The sequence below is a fragment of the Vulpes vulpes genome, chromosome 8 (assembly GCF_048418805.1).
Source record: "Vulpes vulpes isolate BD-2025 chromosome 8, VulVul3, whole genome shotgun sequence".
In the NCBI taxonomy this organism is placed as follows: Eukaryota; Metazoa; Chordata; class Mammalia; order Carnivora; family Canidae; genus Vulpes; species Vulpes vulpes.
The window spans coordinates 87520626-87545333 of record NC_132787.1 but is presented as its reverse complement, the minus strand read 5'-3'; the positions used below and the strand labels follow the sequence as shown (position 1 = coordinate 87545333).

At 36.8% G+C, this 24708-nt stretch overlaps 1 protein-coding gene across 3 annotated transcripts in view; it reads left to right on the top strand.

Annotated features, from left to right (window-relative positions):
• The window catches only part of LCLAT1 (lysocardiolipin acyltransferase 1), a 194206-nt gene that overhangs the window by 61192 nt on the left and 108306 nt on the right, over positions 1 to 24708 (top strand). For all 3 annotated transcript variants that reach the window (XM_026016010.2, XM_072767383.1, XM_072767382.1), the window contains exons 2-3: positions 8108 to 8276; positions 18063 to 18261. In XM_026016010.2, the coding sequence (XP_025871795.1) occupies positions 8112 to 8276; positions 18063 to 18261 (364 nt within the window). In that variant the 5' untranslated portion in view covers positions 8108 to 8111. The remainder of the gene's footprint in view (positions 1 to 8107; positions 8277 to 18062; positions 18262 to 24708) is intronic.

Here is a 24708-nt window from a genome sequence, read left to right as displayed (position 1 = left end):
CCTCATGAATGCTTAGGTGATATGGAAAGGTGTTTTATGTTCTTGTTGGTTTATTTTTGTTAATTTGTGTCCTCTGGTAATTTGCTTATTAAGGGAGAATACTGTTTTGTCCTCAGAATATCTTGTGAACATAAATTCTTAAATTTTCTAGTGATTTCTTGACACTATAGTAGAGACTTTTTAAAAAATATATATTTTATTTATTTATTTATTTATTTATTTATTTATTTATTTATTTATGAGAGACAGAGAGAGAGGCAGAGACATAGGCAGAGAGAGAAGCAGGCTCCATACAGGGAGCCCATGTGGGACTTGATCCCGGAACTCCAGGACCACACCCTGGGCCAAAGGTAGGTGCTCAATTGCTGAGCCACCCAGGCGACCTGAGGCTTTTTTTTTTTTTTTTTTTAAGTAAAATAAGTAAAGGTAAATAAGGTCACCAATGGTGACAGTCTTAAAAATTTTTTGTTTTGTTTTGTTTTAAGATTTTATTTATTTGAGAGAGCGCCAGAGCACGAGCAGAGGGAGAAGCCGACCCCTTGCCAAGCAGGGAGCTTAAAGCAGAGCTCGATTCCAGGACTCTGGGATCATGACCTGAGCCGAAGGCAGAAGCTTAACTGAGCTACCCAGCCACCCTCTTTTAGATTTATTTTTAATTAGTAGTCTGCTTCCTAAAAGAATTTAAAGTGATTTACAATAAAAGACATACATGATAATACCAGTAAGAATAAAGATTATAGGATGAGAAAGAGATGATAATAACCCAAATTTTTGCTTCTAGAATTGAATGTTAAATTTAGCTATGAGCCTCTGTCTTTTGAGACTCAAAAGGAGAACAAATACAGTTCTCTGTGGGGAATAAGGCAGCAAACCATTTCATCAGGCAAGACAGATGTGTGTATGTTACTAAATTCTGAAAAATGCAGAAATGTTCATCAGAATCAGGTCATGCAAATTAACACACATCCAGGGACTTAAAATTTTTGTTGGATTTAAGTGAAATTAATCAGCTCATACATATTTCACTATGTTTATGAAAGAACTCAATCAGTGTGATTGTGCCTGAGTGTGAAATATTTATTCATCTAGCTTGCAAGAGTACTGCATAAAGAACATTATTCTAAATGTCTTTGTTGGTGAACATATAAGTAGCCATCATCCTTAAGAAATAGAATATCACCAGTGTTAGAAGTCTCCTGTGCTTCCGTCTATGACAGTTATTATCCTTTTATGGTAGTCATTATTTTTCTTTAAAATTTTATCACCAGAGAGGGGAAAAAAAACATGAGAGACTTCTTAGCTATAGGAAACAAACTGAGGGTTGCTGGAGGGGAAGTGGGTGGGGAGATAGAGTAATTGGGTGATGGGCATGAAGGAGGGCATGTGATGTGATGTGATGAGCAGTGGGTGTTATATGCAGCTGATGAATTACTGAACTCTACATCTGAAACTAATGATGTACTATATGTTGGCTAATTGAATTTAAATAAAATATAATAAAAATGTTTACCGTGTGTGTGTGTATATATATATCTTCAATATATGTATGTACATATATATTTAAAAACTTGAAGTAAGCATAATCTATCATTAGATTATGATGTGGAAAATCTGGGTTATAGTCTGACTTGAGCACTCCAGAACATAGACGAGATTCACATCTGGGGAAGGTTGTGGGCAAATTCATGCATAAATGAGTCCTGAAAAACCAGTCCAGAGTGCACCACAGTCAATGGCATCTCACTGGACTTTGCAGGGTCCAGCTGTCTGATAGGAATATATTTGCTCCTCCTAAATTCTCTGTGCCTTCCTGCATCTCTCAGGAGTAGTTCAAAGCAGAGTATTTACAATAGATAAAAAGAGTATAATCAGCTAGATAAAAAGCGTATGATCAGCTGGCTGCAGGAATAATATCAGAATGCGTTAAAGAAGCCAAGTGCAGATTAGAATCTATGCCAAAATTCACATGGGCATTCTGTCCTTGGCTCAAAAAGATAGTTTGTTTAGGAGCAAGGAATTTGGTGATACAGCTTTCAAAGGGTCTTTCTTCTGAGTCACGCATCCCCAATTTGGACTGGACGCCTTCTCTGTCTTGTACAGGACTGTTATCTGAGGATCTTTCTTCATGATCATCTTGGAGATTCTCTTGATCTCTCATGTATATGGAATCTCTCATTTCCCACGTTTCATCTCCATTAGTCTTTGTTTATTCCTTTGTTTTAGGGAAGCCCATTTTCAAATTGTTTCTTGAAAAAAGATTCCATGGGAGGTAGCTTTGAGATCTTGCATGTATGATGATGATGTTGTACTATCCATATATTTGACTTATAGATAACTGGATAGAATAATATTCTTGAGGATTTTGTAGACATTGTTCTGTTTTCATCCTGCTTCTGGTACTGCTGTTAAGATCTATTTCTAGTGAGAAGTCCAAAGCCAATCGAAGTTTTCATCCTTTGTGATCTGTTTATATCGTCTCTAGAAGTTTTGTAAAATGTCCTTTTGTCTTCCCTGTCCTGAAACGGACAGTGCTGTGCCTTAATGAGCATCTGTTTTCACCTATTATCCTAGCTTTCAGCAGGCCCTGTTATTGTGGGATGTCATGTTTACCAGTTTTGGGGAACATTTTTTGAATTATTTTGTTCCTGATTTCTTCAATTCCTCATTCCTCTCTTTTTAGCTTTTGTATGATTTGCATATGGGACCTCTTGTCTTGGTCTTCCAATACTCTTTCTACTTTCCAGCTCTTTATCTTTCTGACTTTTAAGGGAGATTTCCTCAGCTTTATTTTCCAACTCTTGAGTTTTTAATATTTGCTAAACATTACTGTGTTGTCACCTTCCAATAGCTCATTTATTCTCTGAATGTTTCCTTTCTTGTTTTTTTTTTTTTTTTAATGATTTTATTATTTATTTGAGAGAGAGAGAGAGCAAGAGAGACCGTGAGTAGCTGGGGGAGAGGGGAAAGGAGGCTTCCCGCTGAGCAGGGAGCCTAACATGAAGCTTGATTTCAGGACCCTGGGATCATGACCAGAGCCACAGGCAGATGCTTAACCAACTGAGCCACCCAGGCCCCCGCCTTTCTTTGTTTTATTTAACAAAGAACATGTTTTTGTTTACTAGATGCAATATTTCTTACCTTTCTGAAATGTTAAGATAGTTTTTTTCTTCCTGAATAGTTTGTTTCCCTCAGGTATACTTTTCTCTTGTCTTAGTCTTTAATGTCATGTTAAAGGCTTTTCTCAGATGGTTTACAATAAAAAATAGGGGACTTAAAAAGCCTTTAGGAGCGTAGCTCAGCGGTTGAGCATCTGCGGCTCAGGACGTGATCCCAGATCTGGGGATAGAATTCCGCATCAGGCTCCCTATTAGGAGCCTGCTTTTCTCCCTCTGCCTATGTCTCTGCCCCTCTCTCTCTGTGTGTGTCTCTCATGAATAAATAAAATCTTAAAAAAAAAAAAGCCATTAGGAGCTTGTATGTAGGTGACGCTTCCATGAACTCTGGGCCTCACTGTAGGGTGATTCAGGTGGAGCCCCCTGTGCTTCTTCTATATTTCGTCTTTCCTCACGTCTGGTCAGATCCCCAGAGAAGTGGGCTCCAGAAGTCTGTCTAGAGCCGTGCTATTCAGTCCAGTAGCCACTCCCCACACGGAATGAACAGTTCCTCTGAATTAGCCACATTTCAAGTGCACAATAGCCACATAGAGCATGGCTGTCATTTTGGACAGCATGACTACTGGACATTTCCATCACTGCAGGAAGTTTTATTGCAGGGCACTGGACTAGGATGATAATCTTGTTCCCAGCCACCTGAAAGCCCAATGAGAGAAGATTGGGTCTCAGGTTCAGAATTCTCTGAATGTACAGTTACTGAATCCCACTGTGTGTCCCCCAGTCCAGAAGCCTGGTTTTACTTTCTTCAGAGAAGACAAGGCTTACTAAACAATATGCCTGACTCTTTGCTACTTTTATTACTTATTCTTTGCCTTTTCCTTTAAATCTTTCTGGTACCAGTTCCAAACTCTCCACTGTGTTTTCTGGGAGTGCCCCTGGTTAGAGGTTCTTTATCTCACCTCTGTCAGTAAATAGCATTGGGGAACCAAGTCCCTTATTTCTTTACCTGGCAATACCACTGATATTACTGATACCTTAATTTTGAGGCTCTTGCTTGGATTAGATGAAAATGTTTGTAAAGTGCCTATTTTAAGACACATCTGACATTATCAAAGTAGAGTGTAAAGGTCGTTTTAAAACCTCAAATTTACAAATCCACTATACATCTGACTTACCTCACCAAGTGCTTATGAGGTAAGTAAAAACAGAATAGAAGACCATTGAGATTAGGGACCTGGACAGTTGACTAGATATTATTACTACCTAACTGATTTGTTTTTTAACACCCAACTTGGAGTAGTGAAATTTTGAGTTTCAGCAAAATTTTGCATTAGTTACATGTTAAAGATATTTTTAGCTGCTGATTCGTACTTGAATCTGTAGATGTTGAACATGTAACTAAGAGCCTTCTGTAAAGTGCCTGGCAAATATTAGGTGCTCAAAAAGTAGGCGTTGGAGAGTTTTCCCCAGCCTCCTCATATGTAAGCATCCAGGTTAAGTGATGTGGTTATGATCATCAGGTTTTTGGCTTATGGAACTAGATCAGATGCTCTTGGCTCAAAGACCGCTCTGATACCAGCATCTGTCAGTGCTAGGATTTTTGCCAACAAGTTCTGTGTACTGTCAGTTTTTTTAAAAGGAAGAGGAGCTCTTTGCTCTTCAGGTTTCTTTCTTTCTTTTTTTTTTCAAAACCAATCTATTTACTCATTGCATTGATGCTTATATGCATCATTATAATTTATCCCCAAATATGAGAATAGGCATTAGGTTTTTTCTTGGTGACCTGCCAAAGGTGATATTCTTGGCTGTCCTGGCCTGGGTGTGTGCACTTTGTCCCTAGGACCTGTGCTCTTGTGATTTCTTGTAGCTCCTCAGTGTGTTCATTATACCTCATTAATGTCTAATGAGTTATGATTTCCTGCTTATTAAGCAGCCCAGTTTCAGATTTCTGTGACTCTGTATGTTTTGTTTCACATCATTGGAATAATCTGTCCCTCCCCCAACCTCACATTCTCTAAGAGTCTAATGCCTTCTTTAATCCCTTTTTGCAGAGTTCATCCTGCCTTGTTTATTATTATTATTATTATTATTTTAAATTTATTTATCCATGAGAGAGAGAGAGAGAGAGGCAGAAACACAGGCAGAGGGAGAAGCAGGCTCCATACAGGGAGCCTGATGTGGGACTCGATCCAGAGTCTCCAGGATCACACCCTTGGGTGAAGATGGCGCTAAACCGCTTAGCCACCCAGGCTGCCCTGCCTTACTTTGATCTATCCTTAACACACACTGCATGCTCTATTATACCTTCTATTGTAGCATGCATCACTTTGAATTGCAATTATTTCTTCATATACCTATTTGACTATGAGATCAATGGTAGTTAATGGTTCAATTATTAGGTGATTAAGTAAGGACATTTTATGAAGGAAAAGAGGTGTCCTTCCTGAGCAAGAAACTGGAGGTATCTGATCTATGGATTTGTTTACCCATTTCCCCTTTACCACCCCCCCCCCATTTGCATTGCCTCCAGTTTTTGGCAGTTATGAATAATGCTGCTGTAAACTATTGTGTACAGGTTTTTTGTGTTGTCGTAAGTTTTCATTTGTCCTGGATATTCAGTTGTAGGATTGCTGGGTTCTATGGTGAGCATACAAAGTACTTTGCATTGCCACCAGCAGGGTGTGTGAGTTCTTACTGTTCTGCTTCCTCATCAGGTTTTTTGTCTTTTTTCAATTTTAGCTATTCTAAAGAAGTATATGTAGCTATCATAACTGTTAACCAGGTTTGTCTGTGAAACCCATGAGACAGAATGGAAGTTAGATTAAATACAGGGAAGAGTTCCTAAGGGGGTGATAGAGAGGCCATGAGATTTGGTATGTCTGTCGTACTTACCGTGATGTCCCCAAGTGACTAGCATAGGGCCCTGCACATAGGAGGAATCTTTTTGTGTGTTTATTAAATCACTGAACAAAGGTTGAAAGGTTAGAAAAAAGGCAGGGGCTGGGTATAAAAATAATTTTAGATTGGACTTGGCCTGAGTAGCCCCAGTGTTGTCATGGAACACATCCTTTTATATGTGAGTCTATGTTTACAAACATGTTTAGAAGCTGACTCAGGTCTCTGATTTCCAGCCTCTCAGTGGGCGGGAGGTGGCACAATATTGTGGAAGAATAGGAGGGCAGAAAATACTTGGTGCTACCAACTGGTTATGGAGACTTAGGAAAGTAACTCTTCTGGTTCTCAGCTTCACCACTGTAAAATGAAAAGATTTTATTAGATGAAATCAATATTTGAAAGAAAAAATATACATAGTTAAAGAAGCTTAATCACATGAAATGAGAAATAGTTTAATAAGTGAAGAAAAAGTGTGCCTGAGGATGGATTTGGACAGATACAGTGTGAAGCCCAGCTCTTCGGGGAGGTTAGGGGTAAGTGTCTAAGTGGAGCTAGCTAACAGCTAATTGGCAGAAACAAACAGGGATCCCTGGGTGGCTCAGCGGTTTAGCGCCTGCCTTTGACCCAGGGCATGATCCTGGAGTCCCGGGATCGAGTCCCACATCAGGCTCCCTGCATGGAGCCTGCTTCTCCCTTTGCCTGTGTCTCTGCCTCTCTCTCTCTCAGTCTGTGTCTCTCATGAATAAATAAATAAAATATTTAAAAAAAAAAAAAAGAAACAAACAGAGCAAAAGAGGTCCTTATGGGGTTTTAGGTAGAGGAGCAGCATTGCTGAGTGTCTTTTTCCTGTTTAAAAAAAGCTTTCATGTAAAAACTGGAGAGAAGATGCCTTTCATGTCTTCTTTCAGTGCAGAGGAGAGCCGAGCCTGGGCCTCAGAAAGCAAGGCTGAAGGTATGGAGCACCAACCAGCTTTCTGGGCCATGGGTGAACCCCACGTTCAGCCATTGCTCTTCAGTGGTTTTTCTCTCCACCCTCACTTAGAAGTTCAGATCTAGAGTTTAGCAAAAAAAACCAATTCTCAGGTATTGGTTTTTTTTTGTGTGTTTGGAAGGATTTTGTACACACAGTCAAGTGTTGTTAGAGAATTAAAAACATACTCCGTACCCAGATAAATTTGAGTCTGTGTTAAAGGATTTGACCTGTTTTATTGTTTGACTGACATTTATTAAAGCACTTTGACATTTGAAATTTTATTTCTGTTTCCTGTTCTGAATATTTAAGAAGAATCACAGGTCTGGATCCCTGGAATACCTTTTGTAATATAAGAATTTTAAATCCATTATTTTCATAGTTTTAATGATTCTCACAGTTTTATTCTGAGGCAAACCGTATTTTTGCTCTAATGTAGTTTAGGTTATAAAATCAAATGTTTGATTATTCATTTTAAACCATGTTCCCAACAGTTTATTTTAAAATGTCAGTGTTAAGTGATTCTGGTTATGAGGACCCTGAAAGTAATCTTTAGGCAAATAGTTCAGAAAAGTGAGGAGTTTGACTTCTATTTAATCTTACAGCTTGTAAAGAAGAAGCCAGTTTAAGACCAGTTGCTCAATGATATTACTTTCAGGTTCTAATGTGAAGAATTAACATTTCTAGGTTTTTATAAAAATTTAGTGCAATCTATAAAATTGCCCACACTTGTAGGCACAGTTACCCTTAGTAAGCTGTTCTATAATTTTTGGTCCATTAAATCTACTTTTTATAGTAGAATATAAAAAAACTCTAGAATATTTTAAGGTTTTGTATTGGGTAACTTCTACAGGTTTATGTTAATACTAATAACCAGATAAAAAAATCAAAGACTTCTTAAACAAGACAGCTTTTTTTGTTCAAACTTTGAGAGTATCAATTTCTAATGTACTGGAAGTTTGTTAGACCTGTAGGACATGTAAGAGGGTCACCTTTATGGTATTCAAGCTCTTATGTTCTTTATCAGAGCCTTTTCTGCAGCCCTGTAATGGAAAATTATTTTATGCATTCTCAATTTGGACAGTTACATGTATGGTAACAAAATATATTCTTCTTTTTTATCTTTCAGAATCATGGTGTCATGGAAGGGGATTTATTTTATACTTACTCTGTTTTGGGGAAGCTTTTTTGGAAGCATTTTCATGTTGGGTCCCTTTTTACCTTTGATGTTTGTAAGCCCATCTTGGTATCGCTGGATCAACAACCGCCTTGTGGCAACCTGGCTCACACTACCTGCGGTAAGTCACACACCAGATAGGGAGACTGGACCAAAGTGGCCCAGCTCACCAATTTTTACTTTGTTAGAGTCAGATTCAGTCAAATGTTAGAAGAAACATATAAATACTTTCTGGATCCTTTCTAGAGGAAATACAGGAACTAGAGAGAATTAAATATAATTCATGTCCTTGAAATAAAAAATCTAAGAGCCATATTTCAAAATTAAGAGTTTCTTTTATATTCCTCTTGAAGTTTATTTTCCTTCATCGAGGTATACTTTACATATAGCAAAATACACAGATCTAAAGCTATAGATTGAAGAATTTTTATTTTGTATTTCCATTTATTTTACAAAATAATGACAGAAATTAAAATTCAGATAAACTATTTTTTGAACTTTTGACATTGATGTGATTGATTTAATTCTTCCGAGTAACCACAGATTTTAGGAATAAAGTGGTTTCCTATCTGTGGCCTAGAATGACAACATCTGAACCATAATAGTACATATATCATGTGTAGTTGATTCTTGGAACAGACATGTATTCTCTGCAAGGTCAGTGCATACAGCTCTGAGAACATCTCCCTGATTCTGAGCTGGCGACTTGCTATAGGATTCCAGTCCAGATTCCTCCCTTGTCTGGACCAAAGCAGCTGTGGCCCTTCCCTTTTGCTGCTAATCAGTAGTGCCTTCTCCAAAAATGGAGTGACACCCTGTAGCTGCTTTTATAATAGGTTATACTTCCTGAGACCGTTTTGTTCTTGATGTTTCTGAGCAACAGCTAGAACTTATTGTTTGTTACTGGGTTTATGGAGCAGTCATGGTGGGGGTGATAAGGATACACCTGAACAGGAAAACAAGGAGGAATTCTTCTGCCTTCAGTTGCTGAAGGATCTTTTTTTCACCTGTGCCTTTTGAACTGCATTGCCATTTCCCCTCAGGCTGACTGCCCTTCATACATATACAGAGAGGAAAGTTCACTAATGCTAAGGACTCCCCAGGTGGAGATTGATGGGGAGCTGTTGACCCTTTTCATATTTTAAAAAAGGATTTTCATGGTGAATAATTTTAAGAATTGCATTTGTCCTTTGTCAAAGGTTAATTTCTTGAAAAATTAGATGTGTTTTATGAAATGTGATATCATTAAACTGAAAGTAATTCCCTATGTCTCTCTGTCCTTCCCTCTCCTCTTCCCCCTTTCTCTTCTGTTGCACTTGATCTACAAGCACAAAGAAAGGGACTATAGCATACTGGTAGATGATAAATAACCGGTTTGGTCGCATATTTAATCCAGATTAAGGAGAAGAATTACAAGATTTTGTTAAAAGGGTAATGGTGGTCATAGCTGTTAAGCACTTATGTGGCAGATAATGTGCTAATAAGTGCTTTAGGATGCCTTCATTCCAGGCACCACCATTATCCCCCTTTTACAGAAGTAGAAACTTTGAGAAATTAAATAATTTGCTGAAGGTCACATGCATAAACAGATTATTTAAGCAGAGCTGAGATTAGACCCAGTTTGGTGCTGTTAGAGCCCTGGGTGATAGGAAAACCTTGAAGGATTGGTCAGGGTCACATGGCACTTTAACTTCTAGTGGTAAGAAGTTCACTGGTACTTCATGATTGTTTCAAAAGAAGATTTGGAGTTCTTTGAAGCCAGGGAATGCCTTGAGGGGAAAAAACTAACTAAATTAGTCTCAGTGGTGTGATGATTCCTCTTAGTGAAAGAGGAAAGTTGGTAAGGAACAGTTATACAAAGCCTTCAAGAAGCCAAAGACTGAGGTTGTACCTGGAACAAGGTACATACCAATAAATATTTCTCACATGAGAAGTTTCATGGTCATACTAGCTCAATCTTTGGTATCAGAATTATGCTGGCTTCATAAAACAAGTTGTGCAATATTTTCCCCTCCTGTTCTGAAAGAAAACGATGTGTGTGTATGTATGTGTATGTATGTGCACGTATCTTATATATGTGTATGTTGTGAACACAATTTAGTCACAACCTACGGATCACGTAATGTATCCTTCATATGTCACAGCCCACTTGAAGTTCGTATTTATCACAGTGTGTAAAATATAAGATTTGTAACAGGATAGGGCTTTCATTCTCACATCCTTTGTGCTGCTGTCCTGTTACATACACTTGTACAATAAAATCTAGGATGCAGTGTTACCGTTTTTTCCTTTGAATAGTCCTATGTTTTTTAAAGAAACAGTCTAAGAGAATATGGTCTCTTATATTGATCTAAATATTTTCCATTTATAGTATTCTTTATCTTTCTTGTATATTAGAGTTTCTCTCTAGTGTAATTTCCCTTTAGCCTGAAGAACTTCTTTTAGCTCCTCTTTTACTGAGGGCTCCTGTAGACTAATTGTTTTCTTTTAATTGAAAATGTCTTTATTTTGCCTTCATTCTTGAAGAACAGTTTGCTGGCTGTGAAATTTATGGGATGACATTTTTCTTCTTTCCATACTTTAAAGTTTTACTGTCTTGTGGTCTCCTAGCCTATATATTCTTGCAACTCTTTTTCTCTGGCTGCATTCAAGATTTCTTTCTCTGTTCTTTTTTTAAGCAGTTTGATTATGATATGCCTAGGACTAGCTTTCTTTGTTTATTTTACTATGTCTCATTGGGCTTCTTAGATCTGTAGATTTGTTTTTTCCAAATTGGAACTTTGGGGCTCTTGTTTCCTCACATATTTTGTGTTCCATTCCCTCTCCCTCTTGCCTCTCCTTCTGAGACTGTTGTGGGTGTGGCAGGTTGCTTACATTGCTGCACAAGTCTACTAGTTCACTGACCCTCTCTCTCTTATGCTACCTCTATTTAAAATATTGTACTTTCACATTCTGGAATTTATTGTTTTTTTTTTTTTTTTAAGATTTATTTATTTATTTATTCATGAGAGACACACAGAGGCAGAGATCCAGGCAGAGGGAGAAGCACGCTTCCCGCAGGGAGCCTGATGTGGGACTCGATCCTGGATCCTGGGATCACGCCCTGAGCCAAAGGCAGACTCCCAACTGCTGAGCCACCCAAGCATCCCTATTTTGGGTTCTTTGCTGGTTTCATTAGGTTCTGAGCTTTCTTATCTGTTAAATTCATTATACTTCTTTTTCCCTGTAACTCAGCTGAGTGGAGAATCTAATTTCATTTTCTTTGGTCAGGGCAGGAAGCAACAGCCACCTTCCCTATTCTTCCCCCTCCCCCCCCCTCCGTAGGAAGGACTTTACATTGGATTTTTGTAATATTCTTAACGTTATCAGTATGGATCCTTCTTATACATTTATGCAAAAGTTCTTTTTCCTTTCATAATAGAAGGAAGGATTTTTTGTAAGTTTTGTTAACTGTTGTTTATGACAAAAGTAGTCAGTAGGCTCTTGGAACATTCATCTAGCAGCTATTAAGTGTCCACCATATACCAGGCATATTGCTATAAGGTAATGATGAACAGGACAGATAGGGTCTCTGGCATTCTGGAAGTATTTGTATTGTACCTAAGCTACCTTGCCTGGTTGTAGATATACATATCTTAACTAGTTTCTGTCCTCCATCCGCTTGAGACATTACCTCCTTTGTAAGAGTACAGAAGGTGACTTCTCAGACCATGAATTTTGTAGAAGTAGATTTTTAAATTAGCTTTAAAGGTATGAAGTTCATTGTTTCATTGCAGCCTCAAACAGACCATTTAACATGGAATATTTGTTTTGTGGTGTTGCTTGCCCAATAGTACTCCCTTATTTACAAAATGAGTATTTCTCCATAAAATATCATATTTATATTAAGCAAAATAAATATATAATGCCCAGTTCACATAAGGTTAACTGTCATAAGTAGCTATTTCTTTTCTTTTCTTTTTTTTTTTTTTTTTTAAGATTTTATTTATTCATGAGAGACACAAAGAGGCAGAGACATAAGCAGAGGGAGAAGCAGGCTTCATGCAGGGCTGATGTGGGACTCTCTCCCAGGACCCTGGGATCACGACTTGAGCCCAAGGCAGATGCTCAACCATTAAGCCACCCAGGCGTCCCATAAGTAGCTATTTCTTTTTCTTTTTCTTTTCTTTTTTTTTTTTTTTTTAAAGATTTTATTTATTTATTCATAGACACAGAGGGAGAGAGGCAGAGACACAGGGAGAGGGAGAAGCAGGCTCCATGCAGGGAGCCCAATGTGGGACTTGATCCCCCGTCTCCAGGATCACAACCCAGGCTGCAGGCGGCGCCAAACCGCTGCGCCACCAGGGCTGCCCAAGTAGCTATTTCTAGAAAGCCTTCTTACAAGCCATCTAAATGTTAAGTAATTCCACTTAACAGTCATTGTAAAACCAGAGACATTTCATTTTGAAAACTTAACTTTTTTCAAGTCAATTATATAACTTTTTAAAGATTTTTATTTCATCATTTGTAAAATAAGGAAATTGGAGTAGATGGTATTTTGAGAGCCATTCCAGATTCAGCATTGTATATCTGATTCTGAAGCAGACATTTACAGGTAAGTGATTTTTTTTAATAATAATGATACACTGTTTTATATTTCATTTAATGTTTTAAATTTTCCAATATATAATCTTTTGACTATGAATTACATTTTTGTCTAAACATCACTACCCAAACCTGAAAAGTTTTGAGAAGTTACTACATGGGTAGGGATCATTGCAATTGCAGTGCTTTAGTGTCCAATCTCTTCCTTGGAGAGCCAATATAAGTTAAGTGCTTATTGGTATAGATACATTTGGTTTTACTATTGGCCTTACCACTTTCTAGTTATTGAACTTGGTAGAGCTACTTAACCTTCCTAAACTTCTCTTTTCATTTGAAAAATGAGGGTTCTGAGCCTACCTGTTTACCTCAGTTATTCTGATGACTAAAGAAGGTATTGAATATAGGCTTTTTAGAATACAGTGGCTTGAATAAGATAGAACTTTATTCATCCTCAGGACCATGTTGGCAGGGTAGCTCTGCTCCCTCATGTCATTCAGGGACTCAAGATTCCTTCCAGCCAGCCTGGCATAATACTAGTTGATAGGTCAAGACTGGTCACTACTACTGTTTTGCCCCACTTTGCAGAAAGTGGGTTGGGGAGGAAGCGCAGAGCAAGCGCTTTCCTTTATGTCACTGAATTACAAATAGCACTGGAGGGAATAGCTAAAGGGTGTAGTAACATCTGGGAATGTCTGTCCTCTGGGCAGTCGTGTACATAACTAAAATCTGTTTCTCTGGAAGAAATGCTGGACCTCACTGGACAAATTCTGCCATAGCTGCTTCTGCTATTCCTATTATTAGTACTATTACTATCACACAGAATTACACCCTACACTATGGTACAAGTCTTTATACAACTCCATTTATATGCACTAGGATGGGGGAAGAGTAGAAAAGATGAGAATACATTTGTTGTTGTATTTTTAATCTAGAGTTGCCTCCACCCCACCGCCAAAAGTAAGAGAAAATGGGAAATGTGAGTGGTGCTGTATTAAATACAATTATTGTGTTTAAAACAGCACATAGACTAATCACTTCATTTGATAGTCAGCTGGAGAAAGCTGTTCCAACATTCTTCAGAAGATAGTGTACTGGTCTTCTGTGAGGTACCTTTCTGTGAGATTTTCAAGGGTTAGTTTCAGTGATTCCTGACTTTGGCTTTATTACCTGAGTTAAGAACTTAACACTAGGCAAAATTCAGCTACCCCTGTAGTATTTAGTATGTATTTGAAAAAACTTCTATTACCTGTGTAACTCACTACCTTGCTTAGTAGTAAGGGTATATCAAGCAGAGTCTTTCAGGTAAGAAATTCATAGAAGTCGAATACCTTATTGCTAGGTTACAAAAAAATTGGTGTTGTAGTTTTGAGATCGTAAACATCTCTGTTCAAAGAAATGGAGAAAAACGGTCAGGATGTCTTTTATGACCTTTTATTCCATACTTTTACAATGTGCTAAAGGAGTTTTTATTTTGAAGCAAATAGATAATTTTTTACTCAGAAGGAATTTAGTCTTTTCTCTGCTATACATGTACTTTATTTTAATCCCAAACAATTAAAAAAAGTTCACTAATAAAGTAAATGCACTTAAACTATTGCTTCACAGACATAATCATAAAGTGATCTTCTCTTTGTAAGCATCTCATGTGCATCTTGACTTCACTGGCAAGATTTTTCTTCTCTTACCATTTTTAAGGAGCACATTTTGTGTGTTAAATGAAGTACCACATTAAAATCTTCTAGGATGTTAGGTTAGACTAGGTGACCTTTGAGTCTCATCCAACTCTTTATCTATGTAAGAATTCCTTTCAGAACAGTCTGAAGAATGACCATTCATTCTTTCTTGGTATATATCTATAGTGGGGAGTGTAGGTCTTTGTTCATTTCATTTTTGGACAGTTTTATTCAGCATGATCAATACTGTCAAGGTCACACTTTGCATGTGCCCAGAGTACTTTTTGCTTTTCAAAATTTAAAGTCTTTCCAGCAGTCCAATTGTTAGCTAATAACCTGGGATTATGAAGATTATGAAAACTATTTGGAGTTCTGTCCTTTCACTGTAAGTCATGACTTAGGAATTTAGAGGCCCCCACCTAGGACACCAGTCTATTCCACAGCCTGGTGATTCCAGTCCAATCCTAGAACAAAATGGGTATTCAGCAGATACAGGGTATAATTTCTGCCTAGACTGCTGCTAAGAAAAGGGGTACTGTATTTGACGAATGACTTGGGATTGCAGGGCCTTAAATAGCTAAGGATTTGAGGAGCTGGGCTTATGTTGAGTCAGAAAAGCCCAGGCATACTGGGAGATGGGGAGCACCACAGAGTTGGCTTTACCTCAGACTAAATATTCATCGGAATGGTAAATGAGAGCTTGGGGCATGATGGCAATATTGATTCTCTGTGACCATGAGGGGGAACCTCTCATCTTTGTGTTTTCAGACACAGTGGAACACTTAAGAGATAGTAATTAGTGGTCTATAAAAGATTCTCAGAAATGCTTCTGTAAAGCATTTATTAAATTTTATAAGATTAGTTTTTCTTCTATACTAGTCTCTATTCTAGACTAGAAAAAACAGGATACTATTCTCACATTTTTCTATACGTTTTAAAATTTGAATTCTGTAGCTCTTTAGAGACCTTACAACCTTATCTCTCTGTAGTAAATATTTGTAGTCTACCTTCACAGGAGATGTAAATAACGTTGACTTAGATAGGTCTTGTCTGATGTTACAAATGATTAATGTGAGTTTGAGATCTAGGCTGTCCAAAGGTTATATATAACTTTCAGGCACATTCTGATGGAGTGTTGGATGGCAAGGGAGAGAATGCCATATGATATGCTCCTGGACAAACAGTCTGGATTTATTTTGACATTTGGGATCCACAGGATACATGTACTAGAAATTGCATTTAAAAGGTGAGGGTTGAGTTTGGGATTTATAGGCTTTAAGATTTTTAACTCTTTTCTGTGGTACAACACACAATTAGCAGTCAACTTCATCTTTCTTTGAGTTAAGGGAAGGGCATCTTGCATTTCAATTCTTTGTAAAAACTGTAAAGTATCATTTGGAAAGCACAGTGGAGCTGATCCAAATTAATAAGCCATAGATGGTGACTTCACACATGTCTTCTGGGCTGAGGTATGTAATTCAGTGATTCATTTTGGGAGTTGATGGCACTTTATACTTAGACATTTCCTGCTGCAGGTCCAAGCCTGGAGGACTCTGCCATGATCTTCTCCATCATGAAGTCTTTACGTAGAGGCTTGGCTTCCCAAGACTTTGGAATGGAAGTTATAATTATTTGAGTGGTTATGGACTCTTTGAAAATCTGATGAAAACTACAGACATTTAACAAAGTACCTCTGTATACTTTTTCAAGAGGGTCCTGTGTTTATTTACCCCTTGAAGGTTATCCTTCTAGGACTTGACAGTAGGTTAAACATCCATGTCCTAAAGTGAATCTCAGCTCTGGGAAAGTCACTTAATGGGATCTGTGGGCTATCTGTTTTATTCTGTTAAGATGTTAACACTATGATTCCATAATTCTTTGGACATAAAACATTTCTAACTTTTCCTTAACTAATCTTCCCTTTAACCTGTTTTTTTTCTTGGTCCTGTGTTTATTTTGAAGTCCTTTTGTTCATTTGTGTCATATTCTTTAAAAAAAAAAAAGTTTTTGTGAAACGTAACAAACATATCCAAAGTTAGTAGAACATAAATACACACTTTAAAATGGTCTATTAAAGTGAAAGTATCAACCAGGTCAAGAACTAGAGTATTATCAGTCCTCCAGCAAGCTACCTTGCTTGCATGTCATAACCATCTCCTCTTTGATAGCAGTAGCCACTAATCTGACCTGTAAGATGGTCATTCCTTGCTGTTCTTTATAATTTTACTCCTAAAATATCTTAGTTACTGTTTTAAAAACTTTTACATATGACACTCTTTGTTTTGCTTCTCTCAGCATTATGCTTGTATGCCATCTGTGTTGAAGATACATGTAGCTTATTCACTTTAATTGTTGGTTCATATTCCATTATATATTGGTATTACTGTGTATCTGCTATATACTTTTTTTTTTTTTAATTTTTATTTTTTTATGATAGTCACACAGAGAGAGAGAGAGAGAGGCAGAGACACAGGCAGAGGGAGAAGCAGGCTCCATGCACCGGGAGCCTGACGCCGGATTCGATCCCGGGTCTCCAGGATCGCGCCCTGGGCCAAAGGCAGGCGCCAAACCGCTGCGCCACCCAGGGATCCCTGCTATATACTTCTATAAAGGTTTTCATGGTGTTACCAGAGGTTTTTTTTTTTTTTTTAAAGATTTTATTTATTTATTCATGAGAGACCCAGAGGGAGAGAGGCAGAGAGACACAAGCAGAGGGAGAAGCAGGCACCATGCAGGGAGCCCGATGCCAGACTCGATCCCGGGACTCCAGGATCATTACCTGGGCCGAAGGCAGGCACTAAACTGCTGAGCCACCCAGGTGTCCCATGAAGTTTTGACTTTCTTATCTTTTCACTGCCTCAGACCAGTTTTCTCTCCATTAATAAATAGTGAAGTTATATTTTAACTAGTAAATTTGCTACATATAAATTATTTGAAAATTTAAATAAGGGATTGAAATCAATAATCAAGTTTTCTTATTTTCTGTTTTTTCTTCACAAAACTACAGTCTGTAATATACTTTATTCTAAATATTTCATATATATTATATGCCTGTTATCAGAAAAGTTAATTAAACCAATTCAGCAATTATTTATCTTCTAGGCGCCAGGCACTGTTGTAGGTGCTAGGGCTATAGAACTTTATAAACATATAATTATTTTATTCTTTATGTATTGTTAAACAGATAGATGTATGTGTTTAAAAAGATCATAATACAGAAAGGTATAAAATGAAAATTTGACTTTGTCCCCTTAGCCCTATACTCCATGTTAAATTTCTGACCTTTCTAGAAAGTAATCATCTTCTATATCTACAGCCTTAAAAAATTATACAGTGGAATCTTTTTGCATGTCTTTTATACCTTTTTCTTTTTAAGTTAATAATATATCGTGAAGATTTCGGTGAAAGTTAGCATTTATTAGGAAACCGTGAGAAACCTAAATGAATAAAATGAAAAATAGAAACAATACCTTTGTATTCTCATTCTTCCAGACTAATTTCTTTTTTCTAATTTAATATAGACTCAATAATCTTGAGAAATACTGTGCCTTTGACTTACTAGATATCATTTATTTACACGATGTGATAAAATTTACCTATGGGAAATCATAACTTTAAATTGTTACATGTCTATATTGCTTATTCCTTAGGCACTGCTGGAGACCATGTTTGGTGTAAAAGTGATTATAACAGGTGATGCGTTTGTTCCTGGGGAAAGAAGTGTCATCATCATGAATCATCGGACAAGAATGGACTGGATGTTCCTGTGGAATTGTCTGATGAGATATAGCTACCTCAGATTGGAGAAAATTTGCCTTAAAGCCAGCCTCAAAAGTGTTCCTGGGTTTGGTACGTTATTCACAAATTATTTTACATTGTTCATTCCTTTAATAACTTGTTAAATGCTACTTAAGTATTAAAGTCATTCCCATTTTTTTCTCACTAGTGTAAAACCATGTATCACAACAGATTAACATCTTTTTAAAAATATTTAATGTTGAGAGAATGAAGGATATGAATTAATAGTTCAGTAACTTTTTAAAAAAGATTTTATTTAGTTATTCATGAGAGACACAGAGAAAGAGAGACAAAGACATAGGCAGAGGGAGAAGCAGGCTCCCCTCAGGGAGTCCAATGTGGGACTCGATCCCGGGACTCCAGGATCATGCCCTGTGCCAAAGGCAGATGCTCAACCACTGAGCCACTCAGGCATCCCAGAGGTTTGTACTCTCAAGACAGTCGATTTCTTACATGGCAGCTAACTTCCTTTAGAGTAAACATCCCTATAAAACCAGCATGAAACTGCAAGGCATTTTATGACCTCACCTCAGAATTCATATAGTGTCACACCCACTATATTATTGGTGAAGGCTGTCACTATCTTCAGAGATTCTAGGAGAGAGCACTGACCTCAGTTCTTGAGAGAAATGTCAAAGATCATATCAGTATTTCCAAAACTGCTGCATCCCTAAAAGGACTGATCAAGAAAGAAAAGAGAAAGTGCATGCTACCAAGTAGCAAGAATGATAATATCTGTTTATTGTTCCTGATTCTATATAAAATATAGCAAGAGAATATTAAAAACTTATGCAAATGAGTTTGAAAATTTATGTGAAATCAGGAAATTACATACAAAAAATGTAATTGACAATTCTAGCAACAATGAAGAAAAATTAAAAGTCTTCTTCCAAAGCGTTTTTGAGGACAATGGCAGCAGGCTGATTTTTCTCAGACTTAAAAAAAAGTGATCAAATAAACAATCAGGAAATAAAAATAGGTATCACTCATCTCTTCAGAATGACTGGAAGACAAAGAATACCTTAACTAGAGAAATAAATTCTAAAAGATTCCTTTTGACCTGCCACTGTTGCAAGTCTATGCATGCTAAGACTCGGGAGATAAGGCTTAAAAGTAGAGGGGCATGGACAACTAAGCATCCTCAACAAGACAAAGTCTAATACTAAATGCCAGAATATTGAACATAGGTCAGGACGTCAGGGTTCACAGCACATGATGTACGGAAATGATTAGAAAGACAGTGGGACCTGAAGAGGCAATCTCAGAAAAGCATTGCTTCTGAGGGAGAATCAGATACAAAGAGAGGAATTAGTTCCTCATGGAGATGTGGCAGTGAGGAAAACAAGGAAATGAAAAATCCTGCAGGAATAGAAAGAGTAGCAAAATAATAGCCATTTTTTGCCCCTCCGCCAATAAAGCCACAAAAAATGAACTGCCAAAATAATTTTATATCTATAAAAGAAATATTTTGAGAACATACCTGAAAAATACAAAACCTGCACTGTAACACAACACTCAACTGAATTGACGTGCCATCAAACATTTGGGAGTATGGGGGGAGAAAACCCACTTTGAGAAATACAAAGAACAGTTATCATCAAGAAAATAAGAAAAATGAGAATTGATTGAAGTCAAGGGAAAAAAAATAGGACAGAAAGGCAAAATCCTACGAGGAATGTACAGAAAAATAAAATGAAATGAGGGAAAAAATTGTCAGAAAGTAGTTGAAATGGAAGATAATCAAAGGAGGTCTGACACATATAATTAGAGCCCCTAAAGAAGATAATAAAAAATATAACCCAAGAAAACATTTTGGGTATAAAGGATAGCATGAGGGGCACTTCAGGATGATAGCAGACCGACTGCCCAGTGAAATGGTGAAAATTCTACAATAAGTCATTTAAAGTCTCTGGAGATGGTCCCAGGGACATGCAATGAATAAACACTTACTGTTTACCAAGATTTGTTAAGAACAATGAGAATCTATGGTATTTGAAACAACACATACTCCTTTCCTTCTGCTTCCCAGTTTAGTCAGACAAATCTCCACTCCAGACTGGTACATAAAACAAAACAAAACAAAACAGGCCTCCCTCCCTCCCTGGCTCCTCATTGGATGGCTTTCTTCCACAGGTTCTCACTATCTTCATTTGAATAACTTCATCTTGATTATATAGTGACTGGGCTGTGTGGTTTTCAAGAAAGCAAATTAGGTTAGAAGTTTCTGGCAAAATAAAAATTTTACATATGTATGTGATGGAATGATGAATTTTACATAGAAGAAAAGTGGCTGCATTATCACATAATGCTAAAGTTTTATTTCCATTTAATATAGTACATAGTATATTTAAATCTGCATTCTCCAGATAAGTATTCTATATTTAGGTTTGAGTCAAACTAATACCTATCTTCTATTGTGAAGTTAACTTTAGAGACAAACATGTTTAGGCAGGAACTAGGAGCCGTTAAGTTCTCTTTTTTAATGTCCTATATACTGCTTTAATAGGCTTTGCTGGTCCACATTTCATTTAAGAGCTTATGTTAAATTAAAAACCTATATAAACAAAAAATGAACATGATAAGCATGTGTGGGTCATGTATAGCAAATAGGGGAGGAGTAAAAATGTAGAGCTTTAGAATGTGTCCCAACTTGAGTTTTTATTAGCTTAAAATGGACTGTTACAAATGTAAGTAGTCTTATGTAAGTCTCATGGTAAGTCTAAAGCAAAACCTTATAGTAGATGACACAAACGAGAGAAAGGAATTTGAGCATACCAGGAGAGAAAATCTCAAATCATAAAGGAAGAGAACAAGAGAAGAGGGAAACAAAGGAACTATAAAATAGCCAGAAAACAATGAACAAGATGGGCAATAAGTGTGTACTTATCAGTACCTACTTTAAATGTGAATGAACTAAATTCTCCAATTAGAAGACACAGTGGCCGACAAGAACTATCTAATATGCTGCCTATAAGAAACTCACCTCAGAAGAACACACAGAGACTGAAAGTGAAGGGATAGAAAAGATGTACCTAGAGAAAGGTAGATAAAGACTAAGAGAAAAGGTCATGATGTAATGATAAAGGGGTCACTGAATAAGACGGTAGTAGTACAAAAATAGTGCATGACTTCAAAACTCACTTTTTTCAATGAATAGATCATCCAGACAGAAAATCAATAAGAAAACATTGGCTTTAAATGACATGTTAGCCCAAATGGACTTTACAGACATGTATGGAACATTTCATCCAAATTCAACAGAATACACATTTTTTTAAGCAACACATGGAAACATTCTGTAGGATATGTCATCTGTAAGGCCACAAAACACTTTTTTTTTTTTTTTAGTTTTTATTTAAATACCAGGTAGTCAATGCAGTATAATATTAGTTTCAGATGTATTATTTAATGATTCAGCACTTCCACTCATCACCCAGTGCTCCTCACAAAAGGTGCACTCCTTAATCCCTGTCACCTATTTCACCCATCCCCCCTCTCCCCCACATCCCCTCTGGTAACCATGAGTTTGTTCTCTGTAGTTGAGAGTCTCTTGCTTCATGTTCCTCTCAATAAATTTAAGAAGATTGAAATCATGAAGCATCTTTCTGGTCACAATAATAGGAAACTAAAAGCCATTACAAAAAGAAAACTGGAAAACTCAATTATGTGGAGATTGACAAAGTGGTTGCTCAGTAGTATATTTTTTAAAGAAGAAATCAAAAGATTAAAAAAAAATACCTTGAGGCAAATGGGAATACAACACACCAAAAAATAAGTACTTTTGGGATGTGGCAATAGCAGTTCTGAAAGGGAAGTTCATAGTGATAAATGCCTACATCAAGAAATAAGAAAGCTGTCAAATAACCTAACTTTGCACCTCAAGGAATTAGAAGAAGAACAAATGAAGCTCAAAATTAATACAGGAAGGAAATAACAAGGACCAGGTGCAAATAAATAAAACAGTAAAAAGACAATTTGTAAACATAATCAAATTTTTGGAAAATGTAAGCAAAATGGACAAATCTTTGGCTAGAATCACCCAAGAGAGATCACAAATAGAATTAGAAATGAAAGAAGAGATGTAAAAACTGATACTATAGAAATACAAAGGATCGTAAGAGACTGCTATGAACAGTTGTATACCAACAATTTGGACAACCTAGAAGAAATAGATAAATTCCTAAAAGTGTAAAACCTAGCAAGACTGAATCATGAAGAAATAAAAAATCTGAACAAATTTAACTCATACACCAGGATAAAGTAGGTTTTATTCTGGGGGATGCAAGGATGGTACACTATCTGCAAATCAATCAATGTGATATTACCACATTAACAAAATGAGGGATACATATCATCATATTATCTCAGTAGATGCCAAAAAAGCATTTGACAGCATTCAACATCCATTTATGATAAAAATTCTCAACAAAGTGGGTACTGAGGGAATGTACTTCAATTCATAAAGGCCATATATGACAAGCCCATAGCTAATATTATACTAAATGCTGGAAGTTTGAGGCTTTTCCTCTAAAATCAGGAATAAGAATGCCTACTTTACCACCTTTATTTAGCATACTATTGGAAATGCAGGGTGGGTGGATGCATGGATGGCATCCAAATTAAAGGAAGAAGAAAACTGTCACTATTTGCTGATTACGTGATATTATATGTAGAAAACCTTGAATTTAGTAAAGTTGTAGGATACAAAATCAATATACAAATATCAGAGGTATTAAGAAAACATTCCCATTTATAACTGTATTAAAGAGGATAAAACACTTTGGAATACATTTAAGGCGGTGAGATAACCTGTACACTGAAAACTGATGAAAGAAATTGAAAAGATACAAATGGAAAGATATTTGGTGTTTGTGGATTGGAATGATTACTACCCAAAGCAATGTACAGATTCAATGCAATCTCTTAAATTTCCATGGTATCTTTCATAGAAATAACCAACCCGAAAATTTGTATGGTGCCAAAAATGACCCCAAAAGCCAAAGCAAAATCATGAGAAAGAACCTGTTGGCATCACACTTCCTTATTTCAAAGTGTGTTAAAAGTCTATAGTTACCAGAGCAGTATTAGCATAAAAACAGACACAGATAAGTGGAACAGAATGGAGAACCTAGAACTAAATCTATGCAAATATAGTCAATTAATATATGACAGTGGAACCTGGAATATACAGTACACATTACTGAAGAATAGTGTTGGGAAAACTGGACAGCCATATGCAAAAGAATGAAATGGACTACTGTCTTACAACATACACAAGAATTAACTCAAAATAGATTAAAGTTGAATTTAAGAGCTGAAATCATAAAACTTCTAGAAGAAAACATAGGTGATAAGCTCCTGAACATTGGTCTTGATGATGATTTTATGGATTTGACAAAGCAAAAAAAAAAAAAAAAAAAAAAACAGAGACAACATTAAACTAAAAATTTTCTGTATAGATGAAGGAAGCCATGAAAGAATGAAAAGGCAATCTACCAAATGGGAGAAAATATTTGCAAATTGTGTATCTGACAGTGGATTAGTATACAAAATATGTAAAGAACTCCTATAACTCAATAGTAAAGTAAAAAGAAAAAATATGCACCAAAAAACCTCCAGCAAATCTTATTTTAAAAATGGGCAGAGGATCTGAGTAAGATATATTTTGAAAAGGTACTCAACATCACTAATCATCAGGGAAATGTAAATCAAAACCATAATGATACATCATTATACATAAGTTAGAATAGCTACTGTCAAAAAGATGAGCTGTAGTGTTGGTAAGGATGTGGAAGAAAGGGAACCTCTGTGCATAGTTGGTGGAAATTTAAATTGGTTCAGCCACTATGGAAAGCCATATGGATAGTACTCAAAAAATTAAAGAAACAGAACTACATATGATCCAGTAACTCTACTTTTGGGTGTTTATCTGAAGGGAAATAAAACATTAAATTGAAAAGATATATGCACCTCCATGTTCACTGAAGTATTATTTACAATAGCCAAGATATTCAAAAAACCTAACCATCCACATCAGTGAATGAATGGATAAAGACGATGTGAAATAGGAGGTTGCTGGGAATATGGGGGAGTAGGAGGACCCTAAGCTCACTTCATCCCACTGATACAGCTAGGTAACACTCACCTCGAGGTAAATAACCCAGAAAATAGCCCAAAGACTGACAGAACAAACTCCATAACTAATGTAGAGAAGAGGGCAGGAAAGGTGGAGTTACAGTGGAGAGGGAAACCACAGGACTGTCTGAGAGAGAGAGGGACCTGTGGGCACAGAGAGGGGAGAGAAACAGACTCTCAAACTGGAAAGCCCTCCACGGAAGACGAATCCCTGTAACATTTGGCTTTGAAAACCAAAGGAGCCTCCTTTTGTAAGTTCTTAACACCAGCAGGACTTAAAGCCTGGAATATTAAAAAAAAAAAAAAAATCAGTGGGTCAACACTTGGAGAGCAGGGAGGAGAGAGAAAATGGAGTCCATGCTT